Source organism: Macrotis lagotis, chromosome 6 (assembly GCF_037893015.1).
Source record: "Macrotis lagotis isolate mMagLag1 chromosome 6, bilby.v1.9.chrom.fasta, whole genome shotgun sequence".
Lineage (NCBI taxonomy): Eukaryota > Metazoa > Chordata > Mammalia > Peramelemorphia > Peramelidae > Macrotis > Macrotis lagotis.
This window is the reverse complement of record NC_133663.1, coordinates 89254671-89280598: the sequence shown is the minus strand read 5'-3', so window position 1 is coordinate 89280598 and position 25928 is coordinate 89254671. Positions and strand designations below refer to the sequence as shown.

General features: G+C 34.5%; 1 protein-coding gene across 1 annotated transcript in view; it reads right to left on the bottom strand.

Moving 5' to 3' along the window:
• The window catches only part of C2CD6 (C2 calcium dependent domain containing 6), a 106646-nt gene that overhangs the window by 28330 nt on the left and 52388 nt on the right, over positions 1–25928 (bottom strand). The window contains exons 8-11 of the mRNA XM_074192747.1: positions 13145–13224; positions 10802–10942; positions 7199–7313; positions 5327–5433 (exon numbers count right to left, since the gene is read on the bottom strand). Coding sequence (XP_074048848.1) covers positions 5327–5433; positions 7199–7313; positions 10802–10942; positions 13145–13224 — 443 coding nt within the window. The remainder of the gene's footprint in view (positions 1–5326; positions 5434–7198; positions 7314–10801; positions 10943–13144; positions 13225–25928) is intronic.

Genomic DNA, 25928 nt, shown 5'->3' with positions numbered 1-25928 from the left:
TTATTTGTGCAAAAACTTTTCAATTTAATGTAATCAAAATTATTTTAGGTTGTCTGATGTTTGTCCTCCAGTAACTAAGATGACCATGACATCAAAGAGATGATGCTATGACAAGCAGGTGATTTGGATTTGAGTGGGGGGGAGTAGAGGGGCTAGTCAATAACCTCACCTTCTCCTTCAGAACCATCTGGTTCTAGTGGCCAGATATGAATCAGGACAACTGGAGATGGCTCTGGATATGAGACAGTCATGGTTAAATGATTTAACCAAGATCATACAACTAGTAAGTGTCCAGTGTCTGAGGCCAGATTCAAACTCCTTTCCTCCTGACTTCAAGACAAGTGCTCTATCCCCTGCCTCACCTAGCTGCCCTTTATGTTATCTACAGTTACTTTATGGAGGATTTTTTTTTGCAAGGCAAATGGGGTTAAGTGGCTTGCCCAAGGCCACACAGCTAGGTAATTATTAAGTGTCTGAGACCGGATTTGAACCCAGGTACTCCTGACTCCAAGGCCGGTGCTTTATCCACTATGCCACCTAGCTGCCCCCTCTACAGTTATTTTAAATGGGATTTTGCTTGTTGTCTCTTGCTGCTGGGCTTTGTTGATAATATATAGAAATGCTGATGATTTATTTTTTATCCTGCTACTTTGCTAAAGTTATTGTTTCAAGTAGTTTTTTTAGTTGATTTTCTAGGATTCTCTAAATATATATCTTCATATAATCTGCAAAGAGAGATATTTTTGCTTCCTCATTGCCTATTCTAATTCCTTCATTTTTTTTCTTCTTTTATTGCCAAAGTTAACATTTCTAATACAACATTGAATAATAATGGTGATAATGGGCATCCTTGTTCATTGTTGTTCATACACTCTCTAGTATTTTTAATAGAAATAGATGTGGTATTTTGTCAAAAGCTCTTTCAGCATTTATTGAGATAGTCATATGATTTGTTAATTTTTGTTGTAGATATAGTCAATTATTTCTTCCTACATTCCTGGTATAAAACTTACAAGTCATAGTGTATTATCCTAGTGATAACTTGCTGTAATTCCTTTGCTAATATTTAAAAATTTTTTTTTTTATCACTGAGGGAGATGAGCAGAACTAGAAGAACGTTGTACACCTTAACAGCAACATGGGGTTGATGATCAATCTTAATGGACTTGCTCATTTCATCAGTTCAATAATCAGGGACAATTTTAGGGTATCTGTGATGGAGAATACCATCTGTATCCAAAGACAGAATTGTGAGGTTTAAACAAAGACCAAAGACTATTACCTTTAATTTAAAAAAATTTTCTTATTATGCAATTTTGCTATCTCTTATATTTTACTTTTTCCTTTAGTATATGATTTTTCTCTCAGCACATTCAATTTTGATCAATGTAGAGCATGGAAACAATGTAAATAAAGACTATCAGATTGCCTTCTGTGGGGGGAGGGAGGGAAGTGAGATTAGGGGAAAAATTGTATAATTTAAAAAAAATAAAAAACAAATTCATCAGTATTCATTGAGGAGATTAGTCTATAATTTTCTTTGTCTATTTTGACTCTTCCAGATTTTAGGAATCAGGACCATATCAGCACCATAAAAAGAATCTGGCAAAACTTCTTTGTTCATTTTTTCAAAAAGTTTATATAGAATTGTAATTGTTCTTTACATGTTTGATAGAATTCATTTGTAAATTCACCTGGTCTTGGACTCCTGCCCTATGTTAACAGGTTCTAAAAAGACCAACTTTTTATCCTCTCTAATCAGTACTTCACATATTATATTAATCTTAAATTAATTAATAAGCAAATCTCATCAGATGATTCTTCTACTCAAAAATCTTTATTAGCTTCCCATTGCCAGCTTAGCAACAACATAAATAACAAGGAAATTCCTTTACCTGGTCTTCTATACTTCCCATACTCTGGGACCAGTGTTATTTCTTTCTTTTTTTTTTTTTTAAGTTTTTTTGCAAGGCAAATGGGGTTAAGTGGCTTGCCCAAGACCACACAGCTAGGTAATTATTAAGTGTTTGAGACCAGATTTGAACCCAGGGACTCCTGACTACAGGGCCGGTGCTTTATCCACTGCTCCACCTAGCCACCTCTGGACCAGTGTTATTTCATACAATTCATCCTTCATGCTATCTATGATCCAGATGAATTGGGAAATCTTCTCCTACTTGCACACTTTTGTGCAGAGTATACCCTACATCAGGAAAACATTTTCTATCCATCTTTTTGTATTAAGATACTTTCTCTGCTTCAAAAAAAAATTCTGCTTCAAAAACAAATTTATGAAGTTTAAAATGCTGTCCCAATGTACTGACCTTTCTCTCCTAATTTTTAATGGCATATTGTCTACATTTTCCCTCTATTTTTGAAATATTATATTTTATCATACTCATCTATGTACATATTATATCTCTACAATTAAATTACAGGTTCCTTGAGGATATAGGACAATTGGGACACTGATGCACTGTTGGTGGAATTTGTGTACCGATCCAATTATTTTGGAGAGCACTTTAGAATTATGTTTGAAGGGCAACCGGACTGTGCATACCCTTTGATCTAGCAATACCACCTCTAGGTCTGTATCCCAAAGAGATCATAACAAGGGGAAAGGATCTACATGTGCAAAAATATTTATAGCAGCCCTTTTTATGGTAGCAAAATATCAGAAACTGAGGAAATGACTATCAATTGGGGATTGGATGAACAAGTTGTGATAAATGTACATAATGGAATACTCTTGTGCATAAAAAAGAAGAAAGATTTCAGAAAAACTTATAAACTGATGCAAGTTAAATGAGCAGAATCAGGAAAAAAAATTGTACAAAGTATAAGCAATATTGTGTGGTGACCAACTATAAATGACTTAGTTCTTCTCAGCATCACAATGAATCAAGATAAGTGCAAAGGATTCATGAAGGAAATGCTATCTATATCCAGATAAAGAAGGGGAGGGAGGAAGAGAGGAAGAAAAATTTGTAACTCAAAGTCTTGTAAAAAATAAATGCTAAAAATTGTCTTGACATGTAATCGGGAGATAAAAAGGAAAATACCTAAATTACAAGCCCCTTGAGGTCAGAGACTATATCATTTTTAAAACTGTTGTACCCCAAATCATTCCCCAATTGATAAATGGTCAAATGATATGAACAGATAGTTTTCAGATGAAGCAAAGTTATAGTCATATGAAGAAATATTCCAAATCATTATTGATCAGAGAAATGCAAATTAAAACAACTCTGAAGTACCACCTCACACATATCAGATTGGTTAAGATGACAAAAAAAGAAAAATTATGTTGGAGAGGATGTAGGAAATTTGAAACATTAATGCACTGTTGGTGGAATCATGAACGGATCCCTGTTGTTCTGGGGAACTAATCAGAAACTATGCCCAAAGAGCAATAAAACCAATTATACCCACTGATCATACTCTTTACCCAGCAATAGCAACATCAGGCTGACTTTCCAAAAGGACTAATAAAAAAACGGGAAAAGTCTCACATGTTCAAAAACATTTATAGTAGCTCTTTTTGTAGAGGCAAAGAATTAGAAATTGAGGGGATGCCCATGAGTTGGGGAACTGGATGAACAAGTTATGGTATATGAATTATAGAGCACTATTGTTCTATAAGAAATTATGAGTGGTCAGACACTAGAGAAGCATGGAAAGAATTACATGAATTGATATTGAGTGAAATGAGCAGAACCAACATTGTACACATTAACAACAACATGATGAGTTGATCAACTATGATGGATGCAGCTCCCTCAGCAGTTCAGAGATCAAGTCCAACCCTGAGAGACCTGCAACAGAATCTGAATACATACTATATTCACTTTTTTAAAACTTCTATTAGGCTTTTCCATCCTATCCCATGGTTTTCTTTCTTTCCCCTTAGTTCTAATTTCTCATACACAAAATGACTAATAAGTAAATATGTTAAACATAAATGTACATATAAAACTTTTACCAGACTGTTCTGTTGCCATGGGAAGGGAGAAGGGAAGGGAAGGTGGTAGAAAAAATGTGTAACTCATAAATTTGCATAGGGATGGATGTTGAGAAACTATCATAGCAAGTAATTAGAAAAATAAAATTCTAATAAAAAATCTGTTGTAACCTACCATCTGAAGCAATTAGCACAATATTTCACTTTAAAATGTCTCTTGAACTGTTTGTTGTTGAATTAAAATAATATTAAATTTAGCAAATTATTCTAGATGCCTGAAAGGACTATCTAGATCTATATTTACCTCTTTATCTAATTTCTTTTTTTTAGGTACATTAGGTACATTTTACATTTAAATCAACTTTAAAATTTCTTTACAATTCTTACAAGTTCTCTTGTGTTCTTTATAGCAGAAATATTCAACAACTTAGAAGCTTTCCTTTAGGTACATTTTTATATTGGTACAAAATTAGTACTCAGACTGACCATATTATATGCATATACATATTATGTTTGCCACATAACTGACCCACCTCTTCCAGTCATACTCCAGAAAAGAGAGCCAGAAATACATGTATTCTCTTTGCTTTCTTTCAACCACAACCCAACACCCACATCCATATACACACACACTGTGGTTGGTTGATTCTTGCTTAATTTTTATCATTATTGAAGAAGACCAAAACGACATCACTATGGTAGAGACAAGTTACAGTGTGTCTGACTGGCTGATTAGACCAATATGAGCTCAGAATGCTCTACCACAGGTTGGGCACAAATATGTGAATACCTAGGGTGGGTTCTCTAAACTTGTGCATCTCATGTTTCCTTTGATCTGCTTCCAGTCTGCCTTGCTCACAGAGAACAGCCCCCCTCTCTGATGATGGTGTGTCATGCTGACCAGTCCTATGTCAGTGACTCCCATGCTACACAATCAACTCCAAAGTTCTTATGTGTGACCTTCAGAATATACTTGTTTCACTTCTGATCCCACTGTGAGCGCTTGCTCTGTATGGGTTCACCACAAAATCTTTTTGGCAAGCATTCCTTGGCATTCAAGCAACATGGCTATTCAAAATAGTGGACCAAAGAAAAACAGTCTACAAAGCCATAATTATTTATATCCCGGAGTTCACAATTTTAAAATATTTCTTGGCCCTTTAAGATATTTTTCAACAGAACTTAAAACATAAGGTCTAAAACTCATTCATGTTAGTATTTTCTCAAATTTTACAAATAAGGTGTTCTACACAAAACTCAAATAATATATGTAATTTACCTCCTAACTTACATGACAATTCATTTTTTTAAAAAGTATTAGTTTTTCTTTTTCTTAGAAATGCATCTTTATTTAAACTTTCTTAATAATAATTATAAAGAACCAAATGAGTTTCTGGACCTGATGGCAGAGAGAAACTTGCTATGAATGAGGGTTCACTATTCATCATTAGGTCATTATTACCTTCAATATCCTGAAAACAAAAAAAAAAGGAAATATATTAGAGAAAATGGAATTTAAAAATTTTAATTTTAATTAAACTTTAAATCTAATAAATAGATGTTTAAAACTTTATCTTTATGATTTCTTCATTATAGTGATATATATTTTTTCCCCCTGGAGTGTTAGCAGGGGACAAGAAGAGGGAGATCAGAAAGAATGTGAGAAGGACTAAAATTCTAATAGTATAATTTCTTTTTCTTTTATTTTTGCAAGGCAATGGGGTTAAGTGACTTGCCCAAGGTCACACAGCTAAGTAAGTAATACATGTCTGAGGATGAATTTGAACTCAGGTTCTCCAGACTCCAGGGTTGGTGCTCTATCCACTGTGCCATCTAGCTGCCCCTAGATAAATTCTTAAAGATGTGGGGCAATGAAGTGGTCAGACCTTTCCACATTTTTCAAACAGTAAACCAGGTGTCTCACTGAGTCTAGCTTCATTAGTGAGCACAGATCTTGTATACCTGATCACTGACTCACCATGCACAATCTAACCTAGATCTATATCCCCTGGAATTATTTCAAAGTTTAGTATAACCGTTTGAGGGTAATCAAATTATATAATTCAAAATATAAGTCACATGAGGCAGTTAGGCGGCACAGTGGATAGAGCGCCGGCCCTGGAGTCAGGAGTACCTGAGTTCAAATCTGTCCTCAGACACTTAATAATTGCTTAGCTGTGTGATGTTTTAGGCAAGTCACTTAACCCCATTGCCTTAAGTAAAAAATAAATAAAAACATAAAAAACAAACAAACCAAAGTATAAGTCACCATCTGATACCTCTTTATTGCTACATCATGCAAGGGGCATAATTCCAATGGCAAAAGGATCTAAAGCACTTAACAATATAAATAGCAAGGAAGAGAATCAAATAATAAAAAGTCTCCTGTACAAAAATGAGCACAACTTCATATTCCAGAATGTTTTTCTGTTTGTGAGCAATTAAGGTGAAGAAAATGCCAACTGGCTGCCATATACGTACTCTCAAATGGCCATTAAGAGATCTGCTACTTCTTGGTAGTAGGCTAGAATTTTTGTTCCAGGATTACTTCACTGGGATACTTTATAAACTCTTCCTTCCTGTTCCTAGTTTTGATATCATTGTCTAGTAACATTGCCCTGTTGTAGTCAGAAATCCTAAGGACATACTCATTACATCTAATTACCCTTTTGGGTAGGGGTGCATAGGATATCTTCATTGGAAGGGAACACTCAACTCACATAAGACACAATGATGATCTCTTGCAGAATGACAGAGATACTTCCTTAAGAAGAACTGAGAGGAATCCCCACAACTTTCGTAACTTGCAATTGATGGGGCTAGCCATTAAGACCTCCTGCTAGGGCCTAGAGACCTCTAGATTATCTCCTGCCACTTAGCATGCAGTAAGAGTAGAAGTTCTTCTAAATAATGTCAGCAAAAACATGACCCAGTCATGCAAGATTTAAAGGCTTTGTTCAGAAAAGGTATATCTTATCCATACATCAAATTTATACAAGTTTCCATGACAGAACATCAGATATATCTTTGTCCAGCTAAGTTTTCAGTTCAAAATTTATGTTATACAGATTGCTCATGTAATACATTTTTAGCTTTGAGTATCAATGAGCAATTTATTGAATGTTAAATTCTTCGGACTATAAAGAAAATGGAAAGATAAAATGGTATAAAAATCTGAAATCATGTTAAAATATAATTTATATCTGAAAAGTAAACTAATATATCTTTTTTGATTACCTTAGAGTCAGGAAATTCTTCTGGTTCTACTTTCATGTGAAGAACTGAATCTAAATAATTAGATTTTTCTTCCCATGTTTTCAAATTTCTGTATTCTTTCTTCATTCTGTCAAGCCTAAAGAAATAAATTCATCAATTACATATTTAATATATTGGTAAGGTAATCATATCCTTAAGGAAGAAACATAAAGTATAAGAGATAGCAAGATCAGACAATAAGATATTGGTTTTTTCCTAAATTAAAGTTAATAGTCCTTGGTCTTTGTTCAAAATCCACAGTTCTTTCTCTGGATACAGATGGTATTCTACATTTCAGACAGCCTCAAATTGTCCCTGATGGTTGCACTGATGGAATGAGCAAGTCCATCAAGGTTGATCATTGCCCCCATGTTACTGTTAGGATATACAGTGTTTTTCTGGTTCTGCTCATCTCACTCAGTATCAGTTCATGCAAATCCCTCCAGGCTTCCCTGAATTCCCATCCCTCCTGGTTTCTAATAGAACAATAGTGTTCCATGACATACATATATCACAGTTTGCTAAGCCATTCCCCAAATGAAGGACATTTACTTGATTTCCAATTCTTTGCTACCACAAACAGGGCTGCTATGAATATTTTTGTACAAGTGATGTTTTTACCCTTTTTCATCATCTCTTCAGGGTATAGACCCAGTAGTGGCATTGCTGGATCAAAGTCAAAAAGTATTTTGAAAATCAAGTAAGGAAGGTATAGGAAAAATTGGGAAGAAAAATGAGAGGGATGCAGGAAAATCAAGAAAACTGGATCAACAGTTTAGTAAAGGAGACACAAAAAATATTGAGGAAAATAACATCTTAAAAACCAGACTGGGGGCAGCTAGGTGGCACAGTGGATAAAGCACCAGCCCTGGAGTCAGGAGTACCTGGGTTGAAATTTGGTCTCAGACACTTAATAATTACCTAGCTGTGTGGCCTTGGGCAAGCCACTTAACCCCATTTGCCTTGCAAAAAGCTTTAAAAAAACCCCAAAACCAGACTGGATCAATTGGAAAAGAGTCAATGAGGAGAAGAATGTCTTAAAAAGCAAAACCAGTCAATTTCACTGAAGAAAATAATTCTTTAAAATATAGAACTGATGACTGAGAAATAAAGAAACAATAAAACACAATCAAAAGAATGCAAAACTATTAGAAAATGTGAAATATCTCATTGGAGAAAAACATCTGACCTAGAAAACAGACCCAGGAGAGATAATTTAAAAAATATTGCACTAGTTGAAAGTCACGATAAAAAAAAGGCTAGATATAATCTTTCAAGAAACTGTCAAGGAAAATTGCTCTAATAATCTAGAAGCAGAAGGTAAAACAGAAATTGAAAGAATCTAACAATCACCTCCTGAAAGTGATCCCAAAATGAAAACTGCCAGGAATATTATAGCCAAATTTCAGAACTTTCAGGTCAAGGAGAAAATATTGCAAGCACACACAAAGAAAGAATTCAATTATTGTGGAGCCCACAGTCAGGATAATTAGCAGCTTCTACATTAAGGGATCATAGGATGTAGAATATGATATTCTGGAAGGAAAAGAGCTTGGATTACAACCCAGAATCAACAACCCAGTAAAACTGAACATATTCTTTCAGGAGAAAATATAGACAATCAATGAAATTTGGGACTTTCAAACCTTCCAGATGCAAAGATCAGTGCTGAACAGAAAATTTGATTTTCAAATATGAGACTCAAGTGAAACATAAAAAGGTAAATAGAAAAGGCAAATCAAAAAGGACTTAATGAAGTTGAAGTGCTTATATATTCCTATATGGGAAGATGATACTGATAATTCATAACTTTCTCATTTATTAAGACTGTTAGAAGAAGCATATATAGACAAGGCACAGATGGTAGTTGAATATGAAAGGATAATACATTAAAAAGATGGAATTAAGGGTTGAGAGAGGAATGTTCTGTGAGTAAAGAAAAGGGAGAGGTAGAATGGAGTAAATTATTTCACATAAAAGAGGCAAGAAAAAGCTTTTGCAGTGGGATGGTAAAGGGGGGGAGTTGAGGGGGTATGAGTGAGCCTTACTCTCATCAAAATTGGCTCACAGAGGTTTTAACATGCACGCCCAATTAAGTATAGAAATCTATCTTATCCTAGAGGAAAGTAGGCTAGGAAAAGGATGGGAGAAAGGGTAGGGAGGAGATGATTAAAGAGAGGGAAGATTTGAGGAGGGACAGGGTGAAAGGAGAGAGAATAGAATAAATTCAGGTGGGGGGAATGGGATGGAGGGAAATAGAAATAATAACATGGGGAAAAATTAGTGAAACAAGTTTGTCTGATAGAGACCTTATTTCTCAAACATAGAGAACTGAGCCAAATTTATAAAAAATAAGTCATTTCCCCAATTGATTAATGATCAATAGATATGAACAGTGTTCAGATGAAGTCATCAGTACTATCTATGATCATAGTAAAAAAAAAGACCGCACTCACTACTGATTGGCGAATTGCAAATTAGAATAATTCTAAGTTATACCTATTGGATTCATGTCAATTGGAAATTGACGAGAGGCCAATGGGGTGGGAGGGGATGGAAGGATATTCTGTAATTTAAAAATATTCATATGGATATGGAAATGCTGAAAAACTTTCATAACATGTATCTGGAAAAATAAAATATCAGTTAAAAAAGATTAATGGAAGAAGGGACCAAGGGAAAAATTGATTGATTATATTACCTGAAGTTGGAGTAAGTATCTAATTTACTTGTAACTAAGGAATGAAAGGGGATGTGATAGGGCTATTCTCTCCTAACTAGTTTTGTGTAACAAGAATAGGCCTTTGCTTAAGATGCTATATAGACTTGTGGATTTAGGGCAGTTTTCAATGTGACCTCCATCTCTGAATTTTCTTTCTCTCTTTCTTTTTTCTTATTTTTGGATTTTTGCAAAGTGGCTTGCCCAAGGTCACATAGCTAAGTAAGTATTAAGTGTCTGAGGCTGGATTTGAACTCAGGTCCTCCCAACTCCAGGGTGGGTGCTCTATCTACTACACCATCTACTGTCCCCTAATCTCTGAATTTTCTGACCAATCCCAAGATTTTTGGATAGAATAGCAAAAGCTGGGTAGTCTCATTTCTTCTATTCCTTTAGTAAAGTTTTTATATTTTTATTATTTCCTACTTGTTACCTTGTCTTTTATCTTTTCTTATTCCAGTAACATATCTTTTCTTTGGGAATATATATATATATATATATATATATATATATATTCATAGAATATCAGAATGGGAAAGAACTTTAGTGATGATCAAACTCTAATCCTCTCATTTTATAGAAGAGGAAATTGAATTACATACAAGTGACTTATTTTTCCAAAACCATACAATCAGTTGTGACTGTAAGGACAAGAAATCAAGTATACTGACTCTCAGTGCAATGCCCTTTGATTCCATCACACTGCTACCCCTCCACCATCACTAATCATTGACTGATCCACCAAAAAATCAAAGCAAATAAAATATCAGATGGCAGATTGTTCCTGGATTACATATCTTGGGGGCAAATAACTTATCATACAAGACAAATATGTAGATTAAAAAAAGGGGAATTTTTTTTCTTGCCTGTCTCGGGGTTGTTGCTGAAGTTTTTCAAGTCGTACAGGAGATGATAAATCAGGTTGTTTTTGCGGAGCCCCAACTGTAACATTCAAGTCTGGTGATAGAAATGCTGGATATTCTATTAGTTGCGGTGTGATAACATTTCTACAAAGTACAAATACAGATTTTTAAATATCTAAACTATGTCTTCCACAAATGTGTAAAAATTGTAAAATTAATCCTCCTCATCTTCTCCCTATCTCTCTTATTTTGCCAGGTCCTTTGTCTGTCTCTAGACTAGCTTGAAGAAGAAGGTCTAAGATTCTAAAAGGTATGAGACCTCTCAGTTACCCACTGCTTGCAAGAAAGAAAGGCTGTGAAAAATAGTAACAGCAAATAAATAAACAAACCAAAAAACCAAATAAATAAAAGGCCTGAATTTCTTTGTGGATATTGTTTTGCTTTACAACATGCCTGGAGTAGCAAAAATTTTTATGGCTTTTATCAGCAGAGTAGAGTGACTAAATTTTTCTCTTTCCAAAGTTCTAGGCCATAGCACTGATAACTACAAGCAGGTGTTTTGCTATTTAAGTTCATAAAAAAATTCAGTTTTTCCAATCTAACATCACAAATTTAAAGGAAATTCATAGTTTTAATATTCATCAAATCAATCTCAAATCCATCAATTTTAGCCCTTGTTTGTGCACTTAAGGTTACCTGCAATATGCTGCTTGTTCATTTCCATTTTAGGTGTCTGGTTTTGAAATGAAAAGCTTTCTAATATTTTCTTGAATCCCCCTTCAGTTTCTGTTTCCAATTTTTCCTTCTTCAAGTTTGTGTCTTTAGGGCTTTGAGCAAATGCTATTTTTGTCTTCTCTTATTTTTCCCCGACCAGGTTCCACTATTCTCCCTAATATGTGTATATATATATATATATATATATATATATATATATATATATATATATATATATAGCTCCTTTTACTTATCTAAGCACCTCTAAAGAAATTTAGTCCTTAGAGCCTTCTCATGTATGAGCAAAATTTGAGGGCACAGGGACAGGTTGTGAATAGGGCCTGCTGAGAGCAAGTGCTAGGAATTTTAAGAATATGGAAATGAAGGGAATAGAAAGCAATAATAGAAATATAGTGATTACTTGACAAAGATTCCTGAGTCAAGCCCAGAATTACAATAGCTGAAATACAGATTGCTTTAATAAATGAAATGAAACACAGAGGAGGAATACACCCACAAGGCAAAGGGGTAACTTTAGAGTTATATTAAAGAAGAAACTAAATAAAATTATGAAATTTTAAGATCAGTTACAACAAATTCACACAAATATTTAAAAATGAGCTTGCTTTTAAAATTGGATTTCTTAAAAATACAGGTTTACTGATTTTTTGGAGGTGACAATATTTAGGATGAAAGAAACATTTAGAGTTTTTACTATTACAATATGTAATATCACCTTACCAAAAAAGGAAAAAGAGGTGTATAGTGAAAAATAGGGAAAAAATCCATGCAGGTACATATGTATGTATGTGAGTGAGCATGTGTATGCATGCACATGCACATGCACACAAGCACACAAGAGTCTCTCTTGGATTTTGCTCTTCTATCCAACTTTGCTTCTATCAAAATTAAATAGTATGTGTCTCATTTATCAATAACATTTCATAATAATAATGTTACTCACTAGCTTTATTAATCTTGTCATACCTATTTTTAACAATATTTATACATTGTATTTTAAAATCCTTTCTGAAGGCTGGTTTATGGTGGACAAACAACTCCCAGCAATGAATTTTTTTTTGCATATACTTTATAGAATAAAAAGAAATGTTAGAAAATGGAAACTTACCCGGTTGAATAGAAAAGGTTAAAAACTGAAAAATTACCTAATACTCAGTCTAGATGGTTTCTTCTGGGACCCATTTTAATTATGGATTAGGCTGTCTTGATGTTGCAAGGTTGGCATGTGCACTCACCCATTGCTTATTTTCTGATTAAGTGACAGAGGCCATAAATGAACAGGCTTTGAGGACATGTAGCCTGTAGTTTGTGGGTTGAACACACCCTAACTTCTTGTCCCTGATTCCCTCTTTTTCTTATTATTCAATAATGTGCTATTTCATATTCAGTTTTCTTTGCATTCTCAAAGTAGATAACATATAAAGTATTGTGAAAATCTTCACGTGTTATATGCTAACTTTTAGTTCACTGTTATTGCTGACATTTCAATTATATGTTCAATATAAGGACAACTGACAAATAAATAATTATCAAATTATTGGGATTCATGAAGTCATCTTACAATAGTTCTTTATATTTAGTCATGATTGAAAATTTTTCTAAAGTACTTACGTTAGAGGGTCTGTTCTTTCTACAGGTGGGGGAATTTGCATAAACATGGATGGCTGAATCAACTTCTGAAGTGGTTTTAACTGAAAAAGAAAAATTAAAATAATTTTAACAATAAACACTTAGTACTTTCATTTAACTGATTAAGCAAAGTGATGAGGTGAAACAGTCCTACAATCAGAGACAAGTTATTTTCCTCCTTCATCAACTAAACTGGACTAGACAATGTTGAAAGTCCCTCTTAACTTTAATGGCCCATACACATAGCAGATACACATAGAGAAAATTCTCGTATCTAAGTATCTCTAAAGCATCTAAGCACCTTTAAAGAAATTTAGTCCTTAGAGCCTTCTCATGTATGAGAAAAATTTGTGGGAACAGGGACAGAAATAGGTTGTGAATAGGGCCTGCTAAGAGCAAGTGCTAGGAATTTTAAGAATATGGAAGTGAAAGGAACAGGAAGCAATAATAGAAATATAGTGATTACTAGACAAAGATTCCTGAGTCAAGTCCAGAATTGCAATAGCTGAAATGCAGATTGCTTTAGTAAGTGAAATGAAACACAGAGGAGGAATATACCCACAAGCAAAGGGGTAAGCCTAAATTCTTGAGAGAAAGAGGAAAGGAATGAGACCTTTCAGATAATTCTTTTCTTTGAGGTTCTCAAATTCATTCATTTCACTGTGACTTCCCCTATTATTCCTGCTAGATTTGAGGGGCAGTAAGCCCTCTGTAAGGGAAAAAGAAAGGGCTGAATGTTCATTCAAATGTGAAATTAAAAAATTGAAAAGAGGTAAAATATTAGAGAAGTCAGTTGGTACAGTGCATAGAAAGCTGGAACCAAAATTTGAAAAAATTGAGTTTAAATCCAATCTTAGGCTAATTTAAATGCTTGTTCCTTTTCCTTCTCCTATGAGACCCTGCACTCTGTCCTTTCCATACATTTTATTTTTATTTTTATTTTTTTAGGTTTTTGTAAGGCAAATGGGGTTAAGTGGCTTGCCCAAGGCCACACAGCTAGGTCATTATTAAGTGTCTGAGACCAGATTTGAACCCAGGTACTCCTGACTCCAGGGCCAATGCTTTATCTACTGCACCACCTGGCCACCCCAAAATAGTCTTTAAAATTAAGCTGGTTCAAAGAAATCAAACAGAGTCACAGGTTATATACAGAACATTTTTTTAAAAAAAGGAGAGATGATAAGGATGGAAAGGAAAACTAGGGTACTTTTTAAATGTGTTCTATGTTGAAAGATGATACTTTTATTGTAATGGCAAAATCCATACAGAAATAGGAAATTAAGACTGTAAGTCTTTAGAGTAGCTACCTTTAGAGACTCTGCCTAGGACCTGGGGATCATATTATTTTTCCTGTCCAACCCCAAGTATAATTTTTAAAAATTATTTGTAAAAATCTTCCAAAAGAACTTCTGGTCAAGATGGCATGAAGAAGACAGGCACTGTGCTAAAGTGTCTTGATCTTCTGTCATATATATATATATATATATATATATATATATATATATATATATATTATGAAACAAACCTCTTAACAGAAATTCAATTGACAAAACCCAGAAAGAAGCTAGGAGAAGAACACCTACCTCAAGGTCTGTCTTTCTGGGATCATGAGTGAGCCAGGCAAAGAAAGCAGACTCTGCTGGGAGCACAGGATGGGGTGAGAGCCTGATCAGCTGCAGAGGCATTGGCTGTCAGACTGACAGCCTGGGGCTTATCAGCAGGGATGGAGGGTGAACTCCAGAGTGGGACAGTTGCAGACATCAATCCCTGGGCTCCTCTGGTCTGGAGGAATTCCGAGTCCATACCTCCATTCTTCCCAGAACAAACACAATTGCAGCCCACCTCCACCCCAGACTCAGGTGTGAGCAGCAGTACTCCCTCAGCTGTGAATTTGGGAAAGTAAGTACTTTGTCCTAGGGCATAGTCAACCATTGTTCAAAGATAAAAGTATTCAGCAACTTTAATCACCCTCTCCAGGTCAAGGGAGAGAGCCTCAAATCAAGGTCACAGATACTCCAGAGAAAGCAACCAGCACCTCCTACTGACTGGCCCCACTTGGAGTTACCAAACCCAGGGAGTAAAGCCTCTAGGGATCTCAACATCAAATCTTTGTAAACTAAACCCCCTTCCCCAACGCAAGGTCTTAGGAAAATGAAGAAAGGCTAGTGAAAAGGAGGATCCAAAAAAAAAATTCCCAGAAGGAAAAGACCCTAACTCGGAGAGACCTAGAGCCTCTGAGGAGAATATGATTTGATCTCCAGCACAGAAAGACTTCATTGAGAAAATCAGGAAGGAGTTTAAAAATAAACTGGAAAATTTGGGAGAGAAAAATCAACACCTTGCAACAAGAAAACAAATCCATGGAAAATAGAATTGGACAAATGCAAAAAGAAAATAATTCTCTCAAAACCTCAACTGGTCAAATGGAAAACTCTAAAATAGAATTGACTAATTGGAAAAGGAGTTACAAAAGGCAAATGAAGAAAATTCTCCTCTAAAAAAAGAATGAAGTCTATACCAATGACTTCATTAAACAGCAAGAGTCTGTTAAACAAAACCAAAATATTGAAAAAAATAGAAGAAAATATAAAATACCTCATCAGCAAAACAACTGACCTTGAGAATAGATCAAGGAGAAATAATCTAAAAATTATTGGTCTTCCTGAAAACATTGAAGAGAAAAAAGCCTGGACTTAATATTACAGGATTTAGTGATGGGAAACTGCCCTGATATCATGGGAAAAGAGAGCAAAGTAGTTACTGAAAGAATACAATCAATTCCCCTCCAGAAACAGATCTGAAAATGAAAATGCCAAGGAATATTGTGGCCAAATTCCAGAACTATCAGATAAAAGAGAAAATACTGCAAGCAGTCAGAAAGAAACAATTTAGATACCAAGGAGCCATAGTAAGGATTAGACAAGACTTGGCTGCATCAACATTAATGGATCAAAGGGCCTGGAATACGATATTCTGAAGAGCAAGGCAAGAATTCACTATCTGGCGAAACTGAGCCTTCTCTTCCAGGGCAAAAGATGGACATTTTAATGAAATAGACTTCCAACTTTTCATGATGAAAAGACCAGAGATTAATTGAAAATTTGGACTTCAAACAGGAGACACAAGGGACACACAAAAAGGTAAAAAAAAAACAAAAAGGGTAAAAAAGGAAAAAAAGAGGGGGTTAAAAAAAGAAAAAACCTGCTATCCAATAAGATGAAACTGGCTATATCCTTACCTGGAAGAAAGACTTTAATAACTCTCGAGAATTGTCACTCTATTAGAGAGAATATATTTAGTCAGAAGTGATGGACACTCATGACTTATTTGTGAAACTGCTATCCAGTAAGAAGAAACTGGCTATATCCCCTGAAAGACTCTAACAGCTTTCAATAATTGTAATTCTAGGGGCAGCTAGGTGGCGCAGTGGATAGAGCACTGGCCCTGGAGTCAGAAGTGCCTGAGTTCAAATCTGGCTTCAGACACTTAATAATTACCTAGCTGTGTGGCCTTGGGCAAGCCACTTAACCCCATTGCCTTGCAAAAACTAAAAAAAAAGAACAAAAGAATAATTGTAATTCTATTAGAGAGAATATAATTAACCAGAAGTGATGGACACTCATGACTTTTCTGTGACTCAGAATGATTTAAAAACAATACCTCCTTTAAAAGGAGGAAAGTAAAGGGATGGGAGGATGGAAGAGACTAAATGGGGTAATTCTCATTAACATTAAGAGTTACCAAGGACCTATTGCAATAGAGGGAAAGAAGGGAGGAGGTGAGAACTGCCTGAATCTTACTCTCATCAGATTTGGCTTAAAGTTAACATTCATACAGTCAGGATAAGAAACTTATCTTACCTTTCAAGTATTAAAAAGATTGGGGGGGGGGGAGGAAAAGGGGAACCAACAGAAGGAAGGGGAGGAAGAAGGGGAAAAAGGAAAGGGGGGAAAAAGTGAAGGGGGTGGGATATAGGAGGGCAAACACATCAAAGGTGATGGGAGTCAGAAACAAAATATTGGGGAATATGGATAAAGGGAAAAAGGGGGAAGATACAAACAGAGGGAAGATAACATGAAGGGCAATAAAGAGTTAGTAATTATAACTCTGAATGTGAATGGAATGAACTCTCCCTTAAAATGTAAGTGAATAGCAGACTGGATTAAAAACCAGAATCCTACAATATGCTACTTACAAGAAACTCATTTGAGGCAGAGAACTACATAAAGAGTGAAGGTAAGAGGTTGGAGAAAAATACATTTTGCTTCAGCTGAAGTGAAAAAAGCAAGGGTAGCAATCCTTATCTCAGACAAAGCAGCTGCAAAAATAAGTATTATTAAAAGAGATAAGGAAGGAAACTACATCCTCCTAAAAGGGACCATAGACAATAAAGAAATTTCAATACTAAATATATATGCACCCAATGGTATAGCATCCAGATTCTTAGAGGAGAAGATGAAGGAGTTACAGGAAGACATGGACAATAAAACTCTACTAGTAGGAGACCTCAACCTAATGATCTCAGATTTAGATAAATCTAACCATAAAATAAACAAGAAGGAAGTTAAGGAGGTAAATAGATTGTTAGAAAACCTAGGCATGATAGACCTATGGAGGAAATTGAATGGGGATAGAAAGTAATATACTTTCCTTTCTGCAATACATGGCACTTACACAAAAACTGACCACATACTAGGGCATAAAAACCTAATAATCAATTGCAGAAAGGCAGAAATAGTGAATACATCTTTCTTAGATCATAATACAATAAAAACCATATGCAATATTGGGCCAGGCAGATATAGACCCAAAACTAATTGGAAACTAAATAACTTCATTTTAAAGAATGAGTGGATTAAACAATAAATTTTAGAAAGAATTAAGTATTTCATCCTAGATAATGATAATAAAACAATATACCAAAACCTATGGGATACACTCAAGGTTGGCTGTCAGGGGATATATTAAATCTTTAAATGTTTACATGAATAAATTAGAGAAAGAGGAAATCAATGAACTAAATCTACAACTAAAAACATTAAAGAGCAAATTAAACCCTCACCGATTAAATATCAAATTAGAAATCCTAAAAATCAAAGGATTTTTATTGAAAGTTTATTGAACTAATAAACAAAACCAAGATTTGGTTTTGTGAAAAAACAATAAAATTGATAACCCTCTGGTCAATTTGATTAAAAAAAGAAGAAAACCAAATTGTTAGTAACATAAATAAAAAAGATGAACTTACCACCAATGAAGAGGAACTAAAAGTAGTAATTCAAAATTATTTTGCCCAACTTTATGCCAATAAATTTGATCATCTAAGTAAAATGGGTAAATATTTACAAAAATATAATTTGCCCAGGTCAAATGAAGAGGAAATTAAATACCCTATCTCAGAAAAAGAAATTCAACAAGGCATTATTGAACTCCATAAGAAAAAAAAATCTCCAAGGCCAGATTGATTCACAAGTGAATTCTATCAAACATTTAAGGAACAACTGGTTCCAATACTATATAAATTCTTTGGGAAAACAGGTGAAGATGGAACTCTGCCTGACTTTTTCTATGACACCAATATGGTACTAAAGAGTTAAAACAGAGAAAGAAAATTATAGACCTATCTCCCTGATGAATATAGATGTAGAAATCTTAAATAAAATCTTAGCAAAACTATAACAAGTAACAAAGTAACTTCTTAAAATATAAAATACTTCAGAGTCTACCTGCCAAGGCAGACTCAGAAACTTTTTGAAAACAATTACAAAACACTTCTCACACAATAAGATCAGATTTAAATAACTGGGCAAAATCAACTGCTCACAGACAGGGCAAGTTAATATAATTAAAATGACAATTCTACCAAAATTGAACTAATTTTTTAGTACCCTACCAATCAAAATACCAATAAATTACTTTAATGAGTTAGGAAAAATTGTAAGTAAATTCATATGGAGAAATCAAAAGTCGAGAATCTCCAGGGATTTAATGGGAAAAAAAAGTGTAATAGAAGGTGGCTTAGCCCTACAAGATCTAAAATTGTATTATAAAGCATCAGTCATCAAAACTGAACTAGTATTGGCTAAGAAAAAGAGTGGTGGATCAGTGGAATAGACTAGGTACAATAGCAAGAACTGACTATAATAATCTGCTGTTTGATAAACCAAGAGTCCAGCTATTGGGATAAAAACTTTCAGGAAAATTGGAAGTTAGGATGGCAGAAACACCTCACACTCACACAACCAAGATAAGATCAAAATGGATACAGGATTTAGACATAAAAAACAATATTATAAGCAAACTAGGAGGTCAAGGAATAGTTTACTTGTCAGATCTATGAAAAGGGAAGCAGTTATGACCAAGGAAGAGATGTAGAACATCATTAAAAACAAACTAGATAATTCTGATTACATTAAATTAAAAACCTTTTACACACTCAAAACTATTGTAACCAAGATCAAAAGAAATGTAGTAAATTGGGAAACAATTTTTGCAACTAGTATTTCTGACAAAGAACTCATTTCTAAAATATACAGAGAAATGAGTCAAAGTTTTAAAAAGACAAGCCATTCTCCAATTGACAAATGGTCAAAGGCAAAGCAATTTACAGATGAGGAAATCAAAGCAATCCATAGTCATATGAAAAATTGCTCTAAATCACTACTTTAGAGAAATGCAAATTAATGCATGCCTGAGGTACCACCTCATACCTCTCAGACTGGCCAATATGACTGGATGTGGGAAATCTGGGACACTAATACATGGAGCTGTAAACTCATCCAGTCTTTCTGGAGAGCAATTTGGAATTAATTAATTAAGCCCAAAGGGCAATAAAAATGTGCATACCCTTTGACCCAACAATACCACTATTGGTCTGTACCCTGAAGAGATTATTAAAAAGGGTAAAAATATCACTTGTATAAAAATATTTATAGCAGCCCTGTTCGTGGTGGCAAAGAATTGGAATTTAATTGAATGCTTTTCAATTGGGGAATGGCTTAACAAACTGTGGTATATGTATGTGATGGAACACTATTGGTTTATTAGAAACCAGGAGGGATGGGAATTCAGGGAAGCCTGGAAGGATTTGCATGAACTAATGCTGAGTGAGATGAGCAGAACCAGAAGAACATTGTACACCCTAACAACATGGGAGTGAAGGTCAACCTTAATGGACTTGCTCATTCCATCTGTGCAACAATGGGGCACAATTTTGCAGTATCTGTGATGGAGAATACCATCTGTATCCAGAGAAAGAATTGTGGTGTTTGAGCCAAGACCAAAGACTATTACCTTCAATTTAAAAAAAAAAACTTTATCTTGTTATGCAATTTTGCTATCTCTTTCACTTTATGTTTCTTCCTTAAGGATATGATTTCTCTCTCATCACATTAAACTTAGATCAATGTGTACCATGGAAACAATGTAAAGACTAACAGACTTCTTTCTGTGGGGGGTGGGGGGAGGGAAGCATGATTAGGGGAAAAATTGCAAAATTAAAAATAAATAAAAATAAATAAATTCAAATAAATAAATAAATAAATTCAAAATAAATAAAATCTTTTTTAAAAAACTTCCAAAAGTCTTTTATCAAATAGCCTATTCATTTGACCTAGTCCACTACACAGCTTTAGATTGTAGTTCTTTATAGAACTTCTGGATTAAAAAACTGGTCTTAAGAAAATGAGAATTCTGGACAAAGATAAGAAACAAAGGTCAAGGGTAAAAAATGAAAAGATGGCACAAAGTTGTGGTTTGCAGTAAGTGTTATTCATGAGTACTAATACCATAACTTAATTTTTTCTAATTCAAAATTTTATAATCAAACATTAATATCAAACCAAGTCAATTTTAAGAATGAATATAATAGGGATGAATGAATATAATGGGAATTAGAGAGAGGATTCAAAAACGTTTAATTGCACTTTCTAAATAAAAAGATTGAGGGATTATACTACTCTGAGCAATGAACATTTAAATATATTACTTTATACTTTGATAGATCTATGATCTCAATGATGTGTCTTCCCTTTTCCCTCATGCTTAAAAAAGAGAAAAGTAATTTGTAATTTGATATTATTCAAATTCATACATTAAAAGTTGAAATTAAAAAAATAAAAAAAGTTGAAATTATATTACTATAATTAACTGTGAGAGGATGAACTTCATTGTTAAATTTATTGTGAATTTAATCATTAATAAACACAAATAGTTCAAAGAACAAACAGTACTAAGAACAGCAAAGAGAATTATACAAAAAACATTTTCTGTTACATAGTTTTTAAAAAGTCATCTACACAGAGTTTAAAAAGTTTAATTGATGCTCTCATCTCTATATTTTTCATATCTATTAATGTCATTACTTAACAAATAGAATCACTGTTTTCTTACAATTATGTATGGAAAAGTAAAACAAACATCTAGTGGTTATATCTGAGAATTCATATATCATTCTGTTCCTGTAGTTCATCACTTCTCTGCCAAGAGCCTAGAAGTATGTTTTCTCACTAGTCTTCTGAAGTTGTGATTGGCCACTGCTTTGGTTAGAGTTCTGAAAGTTGTTTATCCCTCACATTATTACTAGGGTCCATGTATAAATTTTTCTCTTGGTTTTGCTCATTTCACTTTATTATTAGGTTTTACAAATCTTTCCATATTTCACTCAATCTAGCAACATTCAAAAATATTCAGCTACCACAATTTGCTCAGTCATTTCCTAATTTATGGACATCTATTTTATGCATTGTTCTTTGCCATTACAAAAAGTGCTGCTATAAATATTCTTGTATATTTGTCCTCTTTCCCTCTGTCCTTCATCTACTTAAAATAATATGATTTCTAATTCAAGGGGTATGTATAGTTGAGTGACTTTAGGGTATTGTTACAAATTGCTTTCCAGAATGGTTGATCCAATTGACAGATCCAAGAGGTCATTAGTGTGTCTGTCCTCCCATAATAATCTTCAAAAACTGCTATTTTTTTCTTCTGCCATCTTTGCTCAACTGATGGATGTGAAGTTTTAATTTGCATTCCTCTTAGAGATGTTTTTCATAGGGTTGGTGTGATATTTGTTATTCAGTCTTTCAATCACATCCAACTCTTTCCAATTCCATTTGGGGTTTTCTTGGCAAAGATCCTGGATTGGTTTGTTGTTTCCTTCTCCAGTTAATTTTACAAATGACAAGACTGAGGCAAACAGTAGTGAGTGACTTGCCTAAGATTATAGAAAGAAGAAGTGTCTGATGTCAAATTTTAACTCAGGAATATGTCTTCCTGACTTCTGGCTCGGCACTGTATACACTATGATGCTTAGTTGCTCCTGTTTGCAACCATTTCCTTCATTTAAGAACAGTCCAGTTTTATCCTTCAGTCACTCATCTATTGAGGAATGGCTCTTATTCTTCTATCTTTGCACCAATTATTTTACATACCTTGAATATTAGACCTTTATGAGGAAAATTTGCTGTTAAGATTTTTCAAGTAAGATTTTTCTCAGTTCTTTTCCTTCTGACTTCAAATGAATTTATTATGTATAATACAGAAGCTTCTTCGTTTATTTAGTGAAAATGATCCAGTGTAAAACTGTAAAGACATGGTCTGGAATGGAAAATCATTTTTCTACAACCTGCATCAAGGCAATACCACCAGGAGAACATTTGAGGCTAAAGACATGGAGTTTTACAGCAGTAAATCTCAGAGAACAAGGATGCTGACAAAGGAAGAATAACAAAGGTCTTAAGACTGTGGGAAATAAAAATGCCTATCCCCAGTATTTATTGCTTAGGCCCATTTGAGGGCAATAGGGCTGTAGTGGAACATAGAATCGACATTGGTCAGAGTGTGGTAAATGACAATGTGGACAGAGAGGGATACAGCTGTGGGGGAAGAAGTATTTGAGTTGAGCAATGATTCATGGGTTTTTTTTCTCCTTTTTTTTTTTACAAGGCAATAGGGTTAAGTGGCTTGCCTAAGGCCACACAGCTAGGCAATTATTAAGTGTCTGAGGCTGGATTTGAACTCAGCTACTCCTGAATCCAGGGCCAGTGCTCTATCCACTGCACCATCTAGTCATCCCAGATTCATGGTTTTTAACTAGATAATGTGAAAGAAACAGAGAATGATGGAGTTAAAAAGAACAATAAGTGTAGGATATGTAAAGAGCAAGAGAAAGTGAGCCTGGGAAAAATGTCTCTGGGTCTGCATCCTAGTATTCCCAGCCACTCAAACACACAACTTCAGTGCCAGGAGTGACTGACTCAAAGATTCTAGGTTCCCTTTATCCTGTTTTTGGAATAAGTATCTCTAAGTAGGAGGGTTCCCAGAACTGAGGATGTTCAGAAATAAGAATTCAAATAAAATTTCCTAATTCAAAATTTTATAATCAAACATTAATATCAAACCAAGTCAATTTTAAGAATGAATATAATAGGGATGAATGAATATAATGGGAATTAGAGAGAGGATTCAAAAACGTTTAATTGCACTTTCTAAATAAAAAGATTGAGGGATTATACTACTCTGAGCAATGAACATTTAAATATATTACTTTATACTTTGATAGATCTATGATCTCAATGATGTGTCTTCCCTTTTCCCTCATGCTTAAAAAAGAGAAAAGTAATTTGTAATTTGATATTATTCAAATTCATACATTAAAAGTTGAAATTAAAAAAATAAAAAAAGTTGAAATTATATTACTATAACTGTGAGAGGACGAACTTCATTGTTAAATTTATTGTGAATTTAATCATTAATAAACACAAATAGTTCAAAGAACAAACAGTACTAAGAACAGCAAAGAGAATTATACAAAAAACTATCTTCTGTTACATAGTTTTTAAAAAGTCATCTACATAGAGTTTAAAAAGTTTAATTGATGCTCTCATCTCTATATTTTTCATATCTATTACTGTCATTACTTAACAAATAGAATCACTTAATAAATTAACAATTTTTAAAATGTATTAAATGCCTGTATTCAAGGCTAAAACACCAAAGATACAAAGACAAAACACACACACACACACACACACACACACACACACACACACACAAATCTATTCATAAGAGGGTTAGAAATGTTTTCTCTGCTTTGAACATGAGGAAAAAAGTATTTGACAGAAATAATGACAAGGTTCTACAAGTTCTTTTTTAAATTTTTTTAGGGTTTTTTTTTTTTGCAAGGCAAATGGGGTTAAGTGGCTTGCCCAAGGTCACACAGCTAGGTAATTATTAAGTGTCTGAGATCAGATTTGAACTTTATAGTGCTTTATCCACTGCGCCACCTAGCCACCCCAAGGTTCTACAAGTTCTCAGGATTTCAAGGGGGCAAGAGAAAAGACAGCTACTGAAGTGACAGAGCCAAAAATGAAAGGGGACATGAAATGACTTTGGGGACTTATCACTCAGAAACATGTTGGATATCCCTTGGTTGAAGTGAAATTGCCTATAGCTACTTCATTGTGCTTTCCAAAACAAATCAAGGGATATCTGTGATGTATAATCTTCAGTTATCTTTACCCTTCTCTTAACCCTCAGTCTGCAACTAGAGAAGTGTCCCGGGTATATATGGTTGCTTTACCAGCACTGCCCACTCCTTTTACAGGAGGATATGAGGCAAAGTCCAGGATGGACCATTCAAGATTCACCTGTCAATCTGTAGAGGCAAAGAGATAAAAAGTCTTTATTTCTGACCTCCTGGCATAGGCTCCATTTAAAAAAATATTTATTTTTATTTACACATTACCCCACAAAAATAAAAAAAAACTTCACAAGAAAAAAGTGAAAGAGAAAAGGGAAAAATGTGTACTTTATTCTATGTTCAGATTCCATCAGCTCTGTCTCTGGGGTGGATCTCATTCTTTATCATAAATCCATCAGAGAAGTTACTTCCATATTTTTCATAAGGTGCCATAACTGATTGTAATTCCCTCCATCCATTCCTCCCCACTCCCATTTATTATATTTTCTTTCTCCTTTCACACTGTCCCTCTTCAAAAGTGTGCTGGGGAGTGGCAGAGTGGTGGAGCAGACAGAGTACCAGTCCAAGAGGCCCCAAGTCTACATCACACCCTAGAAACCCAGCAACCACCCAGCTGCATGGTCCTGGACAGGCTAGCCAATCCCACCACCTTGCAAAAAGTAAAAAAAGTGGTGCATTTGAATACCTTCTCCCATGATCTACTCTCTCCTCTACCCCCTATTCCCCTCCTCCCCTCTCCCATCCCCTTTCTCCCATGCCCTTCCTTTCTCGTTCCTGTAGATTTCCATACCCTATCAAATGTGTATGTTGCTTCCTCTCTGAGTCATTTCCGAAGAGAATGAAGGCATCCTCATTCCCCTCACTTTCTCCCTTCCACTCTATTGCAAAAGCTTTTTCTTGACTGTTACATGAAATATCTTAGCCCATTCTATTTCTCCTTTCCCCTTTTCTCAGTACATTCCCTTTTCACCCATTGACTCCATTTTTACAACATACACTTTCAAATACAGCTCTCTCCTGTGCCTTGTCTAAATATGCTCCTCCTACCTGCTCTAATAAATAGGAAGGTTCATATAAGTATTGTCAGTATAATCTTCCCATGCAGGAATATACAGTTCATCATTAAATCCCTTATAATTTACCCTTCCTGTCCATCCTCTTTATGCTTCACTTGAGTCCTGTACTTGAAGAATGCTTTGGTTTTTTTCAACAGGAATTTTTGAAATTTCCTGTTTCATTGAATGTTCATCTTTTCCCCTGGAAGAGGATGTTCAGTGTTGTTGG